This window comes from Chiloscyllium plagiosum, chromosome 23 (assembly GCF_004010195.1).
Source record: "Chiloscyllium plagiosum isolate BGI_BamShark_2017 chromosome 23, ASM401019v2, whole genome shotgun sequence".
In the NCBI taxonomy this organism is placed as follows: Eukaryota; Metazoa; Chordata; class Chondrichthyes; order Orectolobiformes; family Hemiscylliidae; genus Chiloscyllium; species Chiloscyllium plagiosum.
In genome coordinates, this window is record NC_057732.1 from 19,476,504 (window position 1) to 19,493,938 (window position 17,435).

General features: G+C 41.0%; 1 protein-coding gene across 1 annotated transcript; it reads left to right on the forward strand.

The window, feature by feature from the left end:
• Positions 1-6,158: 6,158 nt before the first annotated feature.
• On the forward strand, positions 6,159-17,435 carry LOC122561493 (cytoskeleton-associated protein 4-like). Its single transcript, XM_043713240.1, has 2 exons — positions 6,159-6,965; positions 15,899-17,435. Exons 1-2 carry the CDS (start codon positions 6,660-6,662, stop codon positions 17,135-17,137), a joined length of 1,545 nt encoding a protein of 514 aa, XP_043569175.1. The 5' UTR covers positions 6,159-6,659; the 3' UTR covers positions 17,138-17,435.

Here is a 17,435-nt window from a genome sequence, read left to right on the forward strand (position 1 = left end):
ATATTGGTGGATGTGCAGGTAAAACTTTGATGGGTGTGGAAGGCTCCTTTGGAGCCTTGGATGGAGGTGAGGGAGGAGGTGTGGGCGCAGGTTTTGCAATTCCCGCGGTAGCAAGGGAAGGTGCCAGGATAGGAGGGTGGGTTGTTGGGGGGTGCATGGACCTGACCAGGTAGTCACGGAGGGAACGGTCTTTGCGGAAGGCGGAAAGGGGTGGGGAGGGAAATATATCCCTGGTGGTGGGGTCCATTTGGAGGTGGCGGAAATGTCGGATGATTTGGTTTATGCGAAGGTTGGTAGGGTGGTAGGTGAGCACCACCCTCGATTAACTGCCATTGCCACAGCACATGGAGTCCTTTAAGAAAAGCTCTCTTAAAGGCAAAGTATACAAACAACATTTCTTTCTTTTTCAAAGTAGTTTAACTAGTTACAATATCAAGTGAGTCTGATCTCTATATGCGTAGGTAATTTGCTAATAAGTTCAGATGTTATGATGTTGTGCCACTGATTGCCACAGTTGTCAATATTGCCTGTCATTTGGATGTGTGTTGTGGGTATAGGTGTTGAGCAGATAATGAAAAGCCACCAGTTTTCTGAGAACACCTAAGTAAAGTTTTGAAAACACTTTGGATGTTGTGGTGAAATAGGTGTTTTCTGTGAGATTGACAGTGTGAAACATATGTTTCTGATTCTTTGCCTTGTTGTGTACATTGTCAGATTCTGGTTTGTTAACCACTTCATGTGTCAGGATGGCAGATGACCTTTAATATAGTTTGAAGGTACTCCTTATCCATGGTTTGTTTGGTTCAGTCACAGCATTTGATCTAGAACATTGCTTCTGCCAATGGCCCTTTCTGTCACATGCCATGTAAAAATTATTGAAAACTGAGCATTTCTTTGGTGCATACAGAAGGCCACACTTCCACGTGTATTGTTATGTTTGCATATTCTGGTGATTATGTCAACCATCAGTTTGTACTCAGGACCTGTACGCTTCATAGACTTACAAGGATCATCTGTGTTTACATTCACACTGCATTAGCTCTCTGACTCTATAAAGTCTTTGGTTTATCTCGCAGTATCTTTTCTGAAAGCTTCAGGGACGGGGATGTGATTACCAGCTCAACATTTCATCTAAAAAAAATCTGATAATGAATCTTTCTTCTGCATCTGCTCAAGAAATATTCTGTGTACTTCTAACTTCATAACATGAATTCGAGATGAATACATGTTTAATCTGACCCTGAATTGTTCTCATAGTCCATAATTTTGGGGAACGTTCAGCCATGGCAGATGATGGAAGTTGAATTCAATAAAAATCTGAAATTATGAGTCTAATGATGACCATGGAATCATTGCTGATTCATGGGAAAACCCCACCTGGTTCACTAATGTCCATTGGAGAGGGAAATCTGCTGTCTTTACCCGGTTTGGTCTACATGTGAATCCAGACCCACAGCAATGTGGGTGACTCTTAACTGCCCTCTGGGCAATTAGGGATAAGCAATAAGTTTTTGGCCTATGAATCATATGAATGAATTAAAAAAACTTGCTCTCTAAAAATGTTGTTCCTCAAGTACCTTTGCTACAGAGTCAGAGAGTAATACAGCATGGAAACAGACCCTTCTTCCCTTGATACTCATTTTGGTCTTTTATCATTTCACCTTTCACAGACATACCCTTTTGTTCTTCATATCCTCCAAGTCAAAATATATTAAATAATCAACTTTTCCTAATTCCAGTGGAAGACCCCAGACCTGAAATGTTAACTCTACCTCTCTCTCTCTACAGACCTGACAAATAGTTCCATCTATTTTTGATTTTACTTCAGATTTCCAGCATCAGCAACATGTTCCCCCATCTTTTCCTTTCTTTCTTCTTCTTATCAAAATGTGTTACCCTGTGCTTCTTCCATTTTATAAGGATATCTGAGGAAGTGGGATGCACACAAAGTATAAGTACAAAACACTGCAGATGTTGGAAATCTGAACTAAATTCAGGAAATGTTGAAAATATGGAGCTGGTAGCATCTGTGGAAAGAAACACGCTCAACCATGAAGAAAAACAGGTGATCATTTCAGAGTGAGGTGTCATTCGTAAGATTGAAGGATTGAAAAGCAGTGGGGTGTCTGTAGAAGTGATGGGCCAAACAAGAGGGACATATCATTCAGATGTTTAAAGAAAAATGAGTCAACATTTTTGTTACTCATTTGGATTTCCCCTCAGGAGCACAGTCACATCACTGAAAATAAAATGAGTGACAGGCCTGAAAAATAAATTCTATGTGATCTAATTTACAAATCGAAAAGGAAGTTCCGAACTAATTTTTAAATCCATAAAGAATGCATAATGATATAAGTCTTCAAAAATCTACCTGAAAATACAGAATATCCAGATGCAGATTGATTAATCTCAGTTGGCTAATCTCTTAAAGAAGTGAGCATGATTATTTGCATTAAACCTGAAACATCCCGAACATTTAAGTCCCAGGACCAAATTTGAGAGCTTAAGGAAATTTTGCCAACAGAAATTTTTAAAAGCTGCAACAGTTGAAAATCTGAAAAAGTTGGAGATCATTTTAAAATGAAAAAGAGATAAGTTATAGACCAAAGGATTACAGACCAAATTAGTTTAATTAGAAGATAAATCTGTAGTTTTTCAAAATGTAGAATTACCCACCCTGAAAATAGTCACTTTGTGTCCTATTCTAAAGTGGTTACTGGTGGGAAACCATTTGTCAATCTTCATGTTGCATTACTGATTGTGAAGTGCTTTGAGAATCTTCAATTCATGAATTCTTCTAAAATACATGCGAATTCTTCCTTCTGTTATAATTCAATATATGTCGCATAATTATATCAATGTGTATATATTTATTGTCCACCTGCTTTTGAATATGCTTATTAATATAGTTGCAGTGAAATGTTATACTGCCCTGATCCTATTTTTATTTAATCATTTCTTAACTGACTAAATTGGCATTCAGAAACAGTTATGGGTCAACCACATTACTGTTATAATGAGATAAATAGGACATCTTAGTGAGCATGTTTCTTATTAAGAAAGTTTCTACAAGATCTTTTACTTGTCACTTTTAACAATAAATGTATTCATTTTTTCCTTGACTTACAAAGAGTACATGTTATAGTTTAGCAAGGAAGAAGTTACTTCAAAGGCATTGTGGCTAAGAAGCAGTTTCTGAGATCTATCTGTTCAGGTGTTGATTGTCTCAACTTGGATTATTGTCACTTTGACTCACTTATTGGTTAGCCAGAAACATCTTGCAAGTTTGGTCAAAAAAACTCAGATACTGCAGAAACCTGAAATGAGAAAACATTGTGCTCACAATGTGAAGTACATTCATCAACATTACAGAGAGAATTGACATATTCTTATTTGAGGTTTGGGACATTTGTCAGAACAAAGCCTGTCATTATGATATGTTTCGGTCTGGTAAAGTGTGCACACCTCAGTACTGTCCAGTATGTTCTGTTATTTTTGGCTGTATTTAGGTATGAGATGGCCTGCTGATTGATAAACTACTAATTTCTAGTGCTTGGTTTGGGTTTTAGATATTGTCATTGGTCCTTGCCTCTGGCTCTTAAAAGTGAAAGAAAACAAATAGGAAAATGCTTAGAAACACATACAGAACTCTGAAAGTTAGAATGGAGACAAGTAGATAGAAGATTTTTGACATATTGCTCAATCTTGTATAATACAAAGCTTGGAGTATGGACTACATTGCTAGATGTTTACTGACAGAAGATCCCCGTGACCAAGCATCAAATGTACCTGCTCCACTCATTATGCCTCTGACGCAGCCACTGTCAATTACCAGGACCAACTTTCTGAGAACACGGGAGCATTGGGAGCAGATTTAAAGTCAGTAAGTTAAATGCTGCAACTGACAGGCTGGAAAGGGCCGACCAGAAAGAGGAGGAACTGTTCCTTGAACTTGTGTGAATAGTGAGGCATTGAGCATTCAATGAGTATTAGAGGTGAAGGACAGAGATGTTTGTGAGTAATTTCAGTGGGAAATTGCAATGGTAAGTGCTCAGAATCTCACATGCTTACAGTCTGAACTGAGTTCCTCAGCAAAGCAATCACTCGATCTGAATTTCATCTTCCCAATATATTGGAGACAGCAAAGAGAACACTGTTTACTAAATTGGATTAGAAATAAATTACTGTTAAGTCAGGAAGGAGTGTTTGGGTCATAGACCTTGAAAAGAATGGAAGTGAAAAGGCAAGTTTTCTCATCTCCTGCATTTAGATAAAGTGCAAGAGGAATGGGAATAACTACAATGCGAGATGGACCTGGATGCTATGGAGGGAATATTCGCTTCAGGGTGCTGAACAGGGAAGGGAGAGGAAGGTGTGTTTGTAGGTATGGTTGGAACAGATACAGTGGAAAATGAAAGAGTTTTACTGGATTGTTGTCATGGCACACTGCCCACTGTATCTGTTCCAATCATACTTTCAACACATCTTCCTCTCCTTTCCCTGTTCAGCACTCAGAAGCGATTATTCCCTCCACACCATCCTGGTCTACCTCTCATTGTAGCTATTCCCATTCCTCTTTATCTAAATGCTTTAAAAATAATTATCCACTGAAAAGGTGTCTATGTAGAAAGTTAATCCTTTTTCCATGGTGCTGACTGGAGACAAACATTCGGAGGATGTTGTGGGATGGGGGGACGTGGGGGAGGGATATGAGACAGAAGTGACGCGACAGCAACAAGAGAGCTTATCCTTGTGACCTCAGGCCAACTCTCCACCAATGAGAACTCCTGAAGAGACAGCCACACACTAACCCGCCTCAACAAGCCAGAAGTTACCCACAACCAGGCTACAATCTATCTTTCAAGTTGATGTCATCAGATGCTGTCACATCAGCAGAATGTTTTCCCAGATTTCCTGTTCTGGTTTTTGACTTTCTGTGCTGATTTCACCTGGCAATTGCCTGGTGCTCATAATAATTGCTTAATCTGATTTGCCAATATTTCCCCAAAATACTGATGCTGTGGATTATTTCTCATTCAATATTGTGATTTAAACTTATTACTGCTTTCCTCTGTGTGACAATGATCCGGGGATATGGAAGAAACAATAATTACAAACACATAAAGATTCGTAATCCCATGACTAAAAGCTTTCTCAGTGGATCTGGATTCCATTGCTGTTGGCAGGACCAAAAATAACACTTCGCTTTTCTGTCTTTTCGTGTGGGACACCCTCAGCTGAGATTAAAGCTTAAAGGAAAGCTGGTCATTTAGAAGAGAAAGTGACGAATCCACTACACGTTATACAAATAAATTCATGTAACTCATCATTATAGCTCCTCGCACTAACAGCATAAATGTGAGGGAAAGACAGCATATCTCAAATCTGTGCCACAACGAGAGAAACTTTTTTTTTAAAAAAGTGAAGTTTTACTTAACGATGACTAATTCCTCGAGTCTCGAAAGGCCAAATATGAAACCTGTACAGTATTCACTCCCGACCCCCCCCCCCCCCGAGTACTGCGCAGCGGAAAGATTTGAATAGAATCTGGTTTTATTGTCGATGGCGGGGAAAGACAGCGTGAAGTAACGCCCCTCACTGACTGCCACTTCAAAATGTTGACGGGCTGTTGAATCTCCGGGATGGTCCCACCGCGTGTCTGTTCTCCCAAAACTTGAGTGCGTTCTGACTCTGCAGCCAAACTGCCACGTTGTGTGGGCAGGGCAACAGCAGCGAAAAAAAAAAGAGATCGAAATATGAACGCTATATGAATAGGATCAGCTGGCGTAGTCCCGAGAAACGCGACGAAATCTCCATTCACACTGAAGGATCGCGTGTCTGCATGTGTGCATGGTTATGTCTGTGTGTGTCTGAGCGTACCTGTGTGTGTGTTTATGACTATGTGTATTTGTGTGTGTATCTATGTGTTCACGAGTATACAGTAGATGTATGTGTGTGTAGCTGTTAATGTGAATGTGCGTGTGTATATCTTTGTGCAGTGTAAGCGTGTGTGTGTGTTTGCAAGTGTTAGTGTGCAAGAGTATGAGTTTGTGTCTGTGTTTTGATCCTATCTCCCCGGACAGGGTTTGACACACGGTATCGCCTCTCCCAGTGAAAGGTGGTGGGGGGGGGGGGGGGTGGGGGTGGTGGTGATTATATTTGCATGAGCAGGGGTCTCTATTTCAGTGACCGAACTATATTGTGACCAAACAATCGAGTCAAATGTGCAGCTCGCTATTAGAAAAATGAAGTAGTGGGTAGGGAGAGAGACTGCAGCACAGGAGCTGCAGCGATGGTCTGGAGTGGAGGGTGAAGTTGCGGGTAAATTGCAAAGTGATGTAACTGAACTGGGCTGCACATCCCAATGAGCGTGTTCCCCTCCCCGAGTACGTGGCAGTCGCGTTCCCGGTCCTGAACAAATCACTGCAGCTCTCTGAGAGCAGGAGAGAGAAAGAAAGAGAGCCCGAGGCGCTGGAGAAAGAGAACAAATAAAAATCTAACTCAATCAGCAACTTTGTGGAGCTGAAGAAAGCAGCAATTTGGCGAGAAGTGTACCTCCTGTTGAGTGCAGCCGGCAGAGAGTGCATTCCAGGGCAGCACCGACTCCCAGACACTGGAAAAGCAGCTGGTTCGCCTGGAGATTGGACAGTTGCTGCTTCATGACAGACATGTCTTCTGTAAAGCAAAGAAATAAAAGCCACCCTGACCGGGGGTCTCACTCCAACCAGGACGACGTGGCGAAGAGAGGCTTGAAGGGAAATAAAGGGGGGCCAGACTCCGGCTCGAGCATCAGCAAGGTGCTCAGCGGCTTCCTCATGTTCACTGTGGCCGCCGCCGCCGCCTCACTGAGCGCCTGGTACCTGCACAGCCTCTCCCAGCAGATCAACCACCTTCACCAAAGGAGCGAAGAAACCTCCCTGGAAAGCAGCGGCGTGGCGACCAAGCTGGAGACCGTTTTGCAACAGGTAAGAACTTTCTCCCCCTCCCCCCCAACCACACCCACTCACACCTACACAAACCCCGACCAACAGCATTTCTTTTTGAAGTTGCAACCAGCCTTGAGTATTTTTGCAACAAAACTCCAAAGACCTATGGATGCTGGAAACATGAAATGAAACCAGAAATTGCTGGAGAACCTCAGCAGGTTTGGCAGCATCTGGGCAGAGAAAGCAGAGTTAACGTTTCGGGTCCCTTGACCTCTTTTCAGTTCTGAATTTCTGCAGATACTGAATATTTCTGGCCTGTGGTTGGGGTCCAGGTGAAGTCAATTTCTGACTTTAACAATCAATGTCAAAATGATATTGCCAATTTTTCTCAAGTGGCCATTTACATCATTTTACAAGCCAGAATGCTATTCGTTTTGCCTGTCTCACCTTACCTTTCATGCTTTTATCTTTATTTACATCCTGAGGAAGAGGAGTAGGTCATCACTTCAGAACTAGAGAATCCCTACAATGCTGCAAGAGGCCCAGACCAATCCTCTGAAGAACATTCCACCCTGACCCAGCCCCCTCACCTATCCCTGTAACTCCATGAATCCAACCAACAGATAGTTTTCCCTCTAATTCCCACTGACCGTAATTTTGCTCAGACTCCTTGGCATCATGCATAGTCAAATGTATCCTTGATTTCAAAGGCAGTTACTCAAATGTCATTTTGGAATTAGCTTCAGAATAGCTATTTCACAAGATTCCTTTGCATATACTGTGACTAAAGGAAAAATTCGATTAAATTAGTCAAGCGTATGTTTTTGAATATACCTGATTATTCTGTGACACTCAAAATTTTTGTCAATGTTACACTACATTAGGGACTCATAAGATTAAATTTGTAAAGCTGCCAACTTGGTTAAGATTCTTTCTGAGATAGAAATGTAAATTGGAAAATTGGACATGGAGATCAATTCTTCCTATTTAGTGAATCAGTTTAATCATCACAAAATCATTGGTGCTTTGAATCAACTGCATTGTGCCTCATGCCTAGTTTACCAATATATGCTCTTGTTAATCGAAACTTCATGTTAAAGCAAATTCTCAAAACCAAAGACGGGTATTTATTAGGTGTCTTGTGATGCAGTGTAGTGTCCCTACCTCTGGTTAGAAGGCCTGGTTCAAGTTCTCCAAAGGTATGTCTGAACAGATTAATTAAAATATCCATTAAAAAGAGAATGCGCCTGGAAAAGTATTAGCAACTTTTAACCAGCAGATTCTCCCAAAGAAGGCAGATGCATTTTTCTCAAGATTTAACCTACAAATAATTGAATCTTCCTTTTTTATAGAACAATATTGTTAATTATATTAGGATAACAGCACAGTCAATTAAATGTTAGGACCATATTGCTTTAAATAGTTTTGCTCCCTAACAAGCTTAACTACAAATACATATTCTTAGAAGACTTTTGGTGTAATGTTTCTATTATAGGTGAACACATTTCCATTTTTGGCAAGGAAAGCACAATATCATTCCACAATTTTATAATAGTTAACACAACCAAGAGTCGTGGAGTCAGAGAGATATACAGCACAGAAACAGACCTTTCAGTCCAACTTGTCCATGCTGACCAGTTATCCTAAACTAATCTAGTCCTATTTGCCAGCACTTGGTCCATGTTCCTTTAAACTCTTCTTATTCATATACCCATCCAGATGCCTTTTAAATGAAACCAGCCTCCACCACTTCCTCTGGCAGCTTATTCCATACATGCACCACCCTCTGTGTGAAGAAGTTATCCCTTAGATCCCTTTTATATCTTTCCCCTCTCACCCTAAACCTATGCCCTCTAGTTCTGGACTCCCCAACAGCAGGAAAAAGACCTTGTCTGTTTATCCTATCCATGCTCCTCATGACTTGATAAACCTCTATAAAGGCCACTCTTCAGCCTCCGACACTACAGGGAAAACAGCCCCAGCCTATTCAGCCTCTCTCTATTGCTCAAATCCTCCAACCTTGGCAACATCATTGAAAGTCTTTTCTGAACCATTTCACGTTTCACAACATCCTTCCGATAGGAGGGAGACCAGAATTGCATACGATATTCCAAAGTGACCTAACCAATGTCCTGTACAGATGCAACATAACCTCCCAATTTTGTATACTCAATGCTCTGACCAATAAAGGGAAGCATACCAAATACCTTCTTCACGATCCTTTCCACCTGCAACTCTCAAGGAACTATGAACCTGCACTCCAAGGTCTCTTTGTTCAGCAAAACTCCCTAGGACCTTACCATGAAGTGTGTAAGTCTTGCTCTGATTTGCTTTTCCAAAATGCAGCACCTTGCACTTATCTAAATTCAACTCCATCTGCCACTTCTCAGCCCGTTGGCCCATCTGATCAAGATCCCTTTGTAATCTGAGGTAATCTTCTTCACTGTCCACTACACCTCCAATTTTGATGTCATCTGCAAACTTACTAACTATATCTCCTAGGTTCACATCCAAGTCAATTATACAAATGATGAAAAGTAGTAGACCCAGCACTGATCCTTGTGGCACACTGGTGGTCTCCAGTCTGAAAAGCAACCCTCCACCATCAACCTCTGTCTTCTACCTTTGAGCCAGTTCTGTATCCAAATGGCTGCTCCTAAATGTATTCCATGAGATCTAAATTGTGAACCAGATCCCATGAGGAAACTTGTCGAATGCCTTACTGATGACTATATAGATCATGTCCACTGCTCTGCCCTCAGCCATTACTTGTTCAAAAGATTCAATAAAGTTTGTGAAACATGATTTCCCATGCACAAAGCCGTACTGACTATCCCTAATCAGTCCTTGTCTTTCCAAAAACATGTAAATCCTGCCCGTCAGGATTCCCTCCAACAACTTGCCCACCACCGATGTCAGGCTCACCAATCTATAGTTCCCTGGCTTTTCCTTACTGCTTTTCTTAAACAGTGGCACCACATTAGCCAATCTCCAGGTTTCTTGCACCTCACCTGTGACTATTGGTGTACAAATGTCTCAGCAAGGGGCCCAGCAATCACTTGCCTAAATTCCCGCAGAGTTCTAGGGTACACCTGATCAGGTCCTGGGATCTATCCACTTTTATGCATTAAGATATTCAGCACCTCCTCCTCCTCTGTAATGTGGACAATTTTCAAGATATAACCATCTATTTCCCCACATTCTATATCTTCCATGTCCTTTTCCACAGTAAACACTGATGCAAAGTAATCATTTGGTATCTCCCCCATCTCTTGCAGCTCAACACATAGGCTGCCTTGCTGATCTTTGAGGGGCCCTATTTTCTCCCTAGTTACCCTTTTATCCTTAATGTATTTGTAAAACCCCTTTGGATTCTCCTTAACTCTATTTGCCAAAGCTACCTCATTATCCCCTTTTTGCCCTTCTGATTTCCCTCTTAAGTATACTCCTACTGCCTTTTTACTCTTCTAAGGATTCTTTTGATCTCTCCTATCTAAACCTGACACATGCTTCCATTTTTTCATAACCAAAATCTCAATTTCTCTCGTCATCTAGCATTCCCTGCACCTATCAGCCTTTCACCCAAACAGGAATATACTGTCTCTGGACTCTCATTATCTCATTTTTGAAGGCTTCCAATTTTCCAGCCATCCTTTGACCTGCGAACTTCTGTCCCCAATCAGCCTTTGAAAGTTCTTGCCTAATACTGTCAAAATTAGCCTTCCTCCAATTTAGATTAGATTACATTACATTACAGTGTGGAAACAGGCCCTTCGGCCCAACAAGTCCACACCGACCCGCCGAAGCGCCACCCATCCATACCCCTACATTTACTCCTTACCTAACACTACAGGCAATTTAGCATGGCCAATTCACCTGACCTGCACATCTTTAGACTGTGGGAGGAAACCGGAGCACCCGGAGGAAACCCATGCAGACACGGGGAGAACGTGCAAACTCCACACAGTCAGTCGCCTGAGGCGGGAATTGAACCCGGGTCTCAGGCGCTGTGAGGCAGCAGTGCTAACCACTGTGCCACCGTGCCACCCACAATTTAGAACTTCAACTTTTACATCAGGTCTACCCTTTTCCATCACTGTTATAAACTAATAGAATTATAGTCGTTAGCCCAAAAGTGCTCCCCCATTGATACCTCAGTCACTTGCCCTGCCTTATTTCCCAAGAGTAGGTCAAGGTTTGTATGTTCTATAGTGGGAACATCCACATACTGAATCAGAAAATTTTCTTGTACCCACTTAACGAATTCCTCTAAACCCTCAACACTATGGCAGTCCCAGTCTACGCTTGGAAAGTTACAATCCCCTACCATAACCACCCTATGAATCTCAGAGATAACTGAAATGTCCTCACAAATTTGTTTCTCAATTTTTAGGGAGTCTATAATGCAATCCCAATAAGGTGATCATCCCTTTCTTATTTTTCAATTCCACCCAAATAATCTCCCTGGATGTATTCCTAGGAATATCGTCTCTAAGTACAGCAGTAATACTATCCCTTATCAAAAACACCACTCCCTCTCCTCTTTTGCCCCCCTTTCTATCCTTCCTATAGTAATTGTATCCTGGAACATTAAGCTGCCAGCCCTGTCTATCCTTGAGCCATGTTTCTGTAATTGCTATGATATTCCACTTCCATGTTCCTAACCTGCTAGGCTTCTTGCATTGAAGTAAATGCCCTGCCTGTTTGACTCGCTCCCTTTCCCAACTGCACACGTCTCCGATTGATCTCTTTTCTCACTATTTCCCTGGGCTCCCCCCACTGGCCATCTTACTAGGTTAAATCCTCCTGAGCAGCTCTAGCAAATCTCTCTGCCCATATATTAATCCCCTTCCAACCCATCCTTCTTGTACTGGAGATCCCAGTAGAGATCCCAATGATCCAAAAATGTGAACCTTTCTCCCATGCACCAGCTCCTCAGCCACGCATTCATTTGCTCTATTCTCCTATTCCTACCCTCAGTAGCTCGTAGCACTGGGAGTAATCCATTACTACCCTTGAGGACCTCCTTTTTAAATTTCTGCCTAACATTCTCTCTTCTCCCTTCAGAATCTCATCCTTTTGCCTTCCCATGTCATTGATTCCAATGTGTACAATGACATCCTGCTGGTCTCTCTCCCCTTTGAGAACATTCTGCACCCTCTCCAAGATATCCTTGATCCTGGCACCAGGGAGGCAAAACACCATTCTGATTTTTTGCTGCTGGCTGCAGAAACGTCTGTCTGCCTCTGACTGGAGAGTCCCCTATCACAATCAATTGCTTGAAGCCCAACATACTCCTCATTACATTAAAGCCTGTCTCGATACCAGAAACTTTGCTGTTCATGCTACATTCCCCTGAGTCTATCACTCCTTACATTTTTCAAGACAGCATACTAGTTTGAAATGGGGATAGCCACAGAAGACTCCTCTACTACCTGCCGACCCCTTCCTACCTTTCCTGGAGTTAACCCATCTACCTGACTATATCTGCAGCTTTTCTCCCTTCCTATAACTGCCATCCTTCACTTCCCCTAGCTCTTGTAATTCCTCATTGTCTCTCACTGTTGCTCCAACCGATCCATGTGATATGGTAGGATTCGCAACCAAACACACTTACTGCAAACATAATCATCCGTAACATGGAAACTCTCCCTAAACTCCCACTTCCAACAGGAATAGTATATCGCTGTACTAAATGCTCCTTCACAATCTACAGACCCAGAAAATAGCACCGTGTTTTTGCTCTATAAAAACAGTGCTCCAGGCTAACTTAGTACTTATGATATATATTTTTAAAATTTAATAAGAGACAGATTTCAATAAAACATAGAATCAAAAAAGAACCCACTCTATTCACTACTACAGACTTACAGAAAGGTTACACGTTAAAAATTATGCACTTAGTTGTTCCTGCGCTGTGAACTCTCCCACACAGGTTCCTCCAAGGTCAGCTGCGAATTTCGCTGTTTGTTCATTTTTCCTAGACACATTCCGATATCTAGGAATACATGAACACAAATAGCAAAGACAGTAACTGTGCAGATTCACTGTTGTGTCAGTGAGCAGTGTGGATTTCTCTCACCCCCTCACTGACTGTGTTCTTGCTGCCTTTTGTCTGACTTTCTTCCTTTTAAATTGCAGTTGTTTTGACTTTTTTCCCTAAAGTTCCAAATTGATGCAATAGCATATAAAACAGTAATTGCTGCTCCTGGAATTCAAGGAAATCTCCTCCAACATCTAAAACTACCTCAAAAAAGGAACAGCTCTTACAATTTTTCCCATCCTCCATCTTGCATTACCTAGAATCTTCATCTACTTATGGAAAGCTCGAGGAGAAATGATTAAAGCAATGTTTGTCAATGCCACCATCCAAATGTTGCTTCAGGTAATAAAGTAAATTAATAAATAATAGTGTTGGATCATCGAGAGCTCTTGTGGGACAGTCCCTGCCACTGAACCTGGAAGGCCTGAGTTTAAGTCCCATCTGCTCCAGAGAGAAAACACAGTAGTTCTGACAGCGTCTGTGGTGAGAAAGTAGAGTTAACATTTCATGTCCAGTGACCCTTCTTCAGAACTTATATTTTTGTTTCTGATTTTCAGCATCTGTAGTTCTTTCAGGTTTTTTTTGTTTAGTGTGTAACAGGATGTCTGAACAGGTGATTAATGTTATACCATTATCTGCAGATATTGGAATCAAAATGATTGGGGGAAGAATGGTTAGAATGGAATAGTTATTGTACATTAAGCACAAAAGGATCCAAAGATTCCATTTGTTCCCTAGGATTTGGAATGGTTAATTCTCAATGAATTATAGGGTGGCATGGTGGCTCAGTGATTAGCACTGCTACCTCACAGCACCAGGGTCCCAGGTTCGATTCCAGCCTCGGGCGACTGTCTGTGTGGAGTTTGCACATTCTCCCTGTGTCTGTGTGGGTTTCCTCATTCTCCCTGTGTCTGTGTGGGTTTCCTCCCACAGTCACAAAGATGTGCAGGTCAGGTGAATTGGCTGTGCTAAATTGCCAATAATGTAGGGAATCTAATCTAGTATTATGCAATTATTCATGACACAAGAACACAGCATTTTTTTTAGATTAGATTCCCTACAGTGTGAAAACAGGCCCTTCGGCCCAACCAGTCCACACCAACCCTCCAAAGAGTAACCCACCCAGACCTGTTTCCCTCTGACCAATGCACCCAATACTATGGGCAATTTAGCATGGCCAATTCACCTGACCTGCACATCTTTGTGACTGTGGGAGGAAACCGGACCACCCAAAGGAAACCCACGCAGACACAGGGAGAATGTGCAAACTCCACACAGGCAGTTGCTCGAGGCAGGAATTGAACCCGGGTTTCTGGCGCTGTGAGGCAGCAGTGCTAACCACTTTGCCAACGTGCACCTTGTATTTTTGCATTGGTAAATATGCTGGAATTACATCATACATGTACATTTCTTTCTGAACCTGGAACTGTGGCTAAATTGACAAGAACTGAGGGGTATGAGCACATTTCAAATTATGGCAAAACAGAGTTACCTGATTTTAGCAAAGTCGCTGAAAACTAGGCCTTGCAGTCTTCCACATTTTTAGAGAAGGAAGAAGTTGACTGATGGAATGTGTTCAATGGGTTGAACGACAGAGACCCTGTTCCTTCTCCTTATGTTCTTATATTTTTGTCAAATTGGTCATCTTAAGCACCATCTCAAATTCAAACATGCATACTGGACAAGCATGGGCTGGGGGAGGCAAAGAATTCATGGGCAGGGTGTTTGCCGCAAACTGTAGCTTTTTAGAGAAGAAAGAAGTGGGACAATGTAGAGGCAGCCTGTTAGGTTAAGCTTCAGCATGAATATTATTCCTACCTGACAGTAACCCAGCCCCCCCAGAGAGGGGCTGACATACTTATCGAGCAGAGTCTATTGGCACCACAAGCTCAAGGTAAACAAATTGACAAATGGAGCTATATTAATATGATTAAGTTAGCACAGCCAGAGGCAGTTTTGGAAGTATGCCACTCAAGTCCTCTGTCTCTGCCTCTTTCAAAATCTGTTGTGATGCTGCTGCAATAGGTGGTTCTTTTATCACTAAACAGGACCACCATCTGAGCTGCTCTCTCATTCAGCTGCAAAACTGCTGCACCTGCCAATCAACAGGGAAGTTGCCTCCAAGGTGTTGCCTTCACATTTATTGTACCAACGACAAGACCTCACCAAGCAATTTGTTACCCAATTCTTTGAATTATTAACATTTTAATACATGTCCTTGCATTAATACCATTCTAAGAGGGGAGAAACTTGTGTTAAACTTGTGTTAAAAATGTAACAGGTTTTGTTAAAAAAAACCTTTCTCCCTCTTTGCCTTTAATTGGCCATATCTCTCAATTTGAGTATAACTAATAAGTTTCAAATAACTGCTTGTAAACATCATGCCAACTAAACAATTTGAACTGGTAATAATATTTTACTGTGTTCTTTGGACAACAAAATCAGAAATAACCATATACAAACACAAAAAAGGAACAATTCTTTGTAAATCTAAGTTATCGATCCTTCGGTGCTGACCTCAAATTTAGAGCTTGTGTCATATCATGTCATTTGGTATGTTGGCATGAAATGTCTATCCTCATATTGCGAAGTCTTGTAGGTCTCCCAGGAAGTAAGACAACAATATTAACATTTACAACATTGCCCTTCATGTAAAAAAAACTAAAGCTGTTTAGAATCTCAGGTACAAGACCTTGCACACAGTAGAAGTAGATGACATTTAAACTATTCATAATGCACTGAATGGTTAAATGAATTAATATTTGATATTTAAGAGCACAGTAATAGCTGCAATATATGTCAATTGCCCAAGAAGTTAAACATTCAGATGTAATTATAGCATTAGAATGACAGAAGAAATTATGCTCATCATATTTCATGATGTTTTTTACAGTCACACATTGACATTACTGTTTTGCGTGAATTGCAGGTGGAATCTATGAAAACCTTGATGAACAGACTGGACTCAGTTTTGCGCCATACCCAACAGGAGCTGCAAGAAACTAACAAAGCAGTCAACAAGGGTGAAAGCAAGACAAATCAAATTACTGAAACTCTACAAAAGCTGCAGAATGAAATCCTTCGAGATCTTTCTGATGGGATCCAAGATGTAAAAGAAGCAAGAGAGAGAGATGTTACATCTCTTGAAAAAACAGTCGAGGAAAAATTAACAGAATTAACCAAATCAATCCACGATAACATTGTTGCTTTTACAGAGGTACAGGAGAAGAATCAGAATGACATTGACGAAATGAAGTCAAAAATTGGTTTATTTGAAACAACCATTGAGACAAAAAGTCAAGAATTTACAGTGTTAATTGATAAACATGATCAGTTGAAAAATGCCTTACATTCACAGCTTACAGCACAGGAAGCACTGATGCAGTCAGTGTCCAATGCTGAAATATCTCTCAATGCTGTGTCTGAAGAAGTTCACAATTATCGGCAAGATTTACAAGAAACTAAGGACAGCTTGAATAACCAGGAAAAGGAACTACTTTCAAAGGCAGTTGATGCTTCAACACGTGTTGAAAAACAAAATGAGATGTTTGAATCCCGATTATCTGTGGCAGAAGAAAATGTTCTGGCTTTGAATACAGCTGCAACGCACTTATCTGAGAAGTTAGAATTCTACAATCTAGATTCAGTACAGGATACAATGAGGAGTATGACTGAGTCTCAGGCATCACTCAGCAATGAGATTCAAACAATAAAAGCAAACCTAAAAGATCTGCAAAACCCGGCCACGGAGGAAGTCCTCAATGCTCTACAGAATGAAATGCAAGCTCTAGAAGCACAGCAGAAGGAACAGATTACGGAAGTGCAATCAGACCACAAAGAAAGCCTAAAGCAGTTGGAAAAGAGTGTCACTGAAATAGGTGAAAAAAGTCAAAATGTTGCAGCCACATTAAAATCCGTGGAAGAGACTATAAGGTCTGAGTTTGACGAGAAATTTTCAACGATGGAAAGCTCCATGGATGAACTTAAGTCTTCAATCAGTGAGGCCAAGACTGATCTGGAAGTATTAGGATCAACTGTGGACAGCCTACTGTCCAAACCTGGGGAGACTGAGACAGCGGAGGATGAACTGGCATCCCTAAAACTGTCACTAAATGAGTTGCAATCTGATGTTGATAAATTATCAGTGTCTTTAAACAGAATGCAATAAGCTAGTAGATACAAGTAGTTGGGTGAAGTTTCAAAACAGTTTCCATATCGTATTGATTTGCTTGGAAATATAGAACATAATTGAGATTGTTTTAATGATTTTTTATAACAGAATACAACATATGTATGGCCGAACTTTGTAGTTAAAGAAATAAAAGTTCTAAAAACAACCTTTTTCATTCTATTTAAGTTCAGTTGTAGGAAAATAATGTGTAACATCAACCTTTTGAAATGTAATAGAAATGTTTCCAAGTAAAAGCCAACAAATTGCCTTGCAATCCCTTTTCAATAAAACATTA

Coding starts and splice junctions, on each gene's coding strand:
- LOC122561493 (XM_043713240.1), top strand. CDS start 6,660: ATGACAGACATGTCTTCTGTAAAGCAAAGAAATAAAAGCCACCCTGAC. Junction 6,966..15,898: donor TGGAGACCGTTTTGCAACAG/GTAAGAACTTTC, acceptor CGTGAATTGCAG/GTGGAATCTATGAAAACCTT.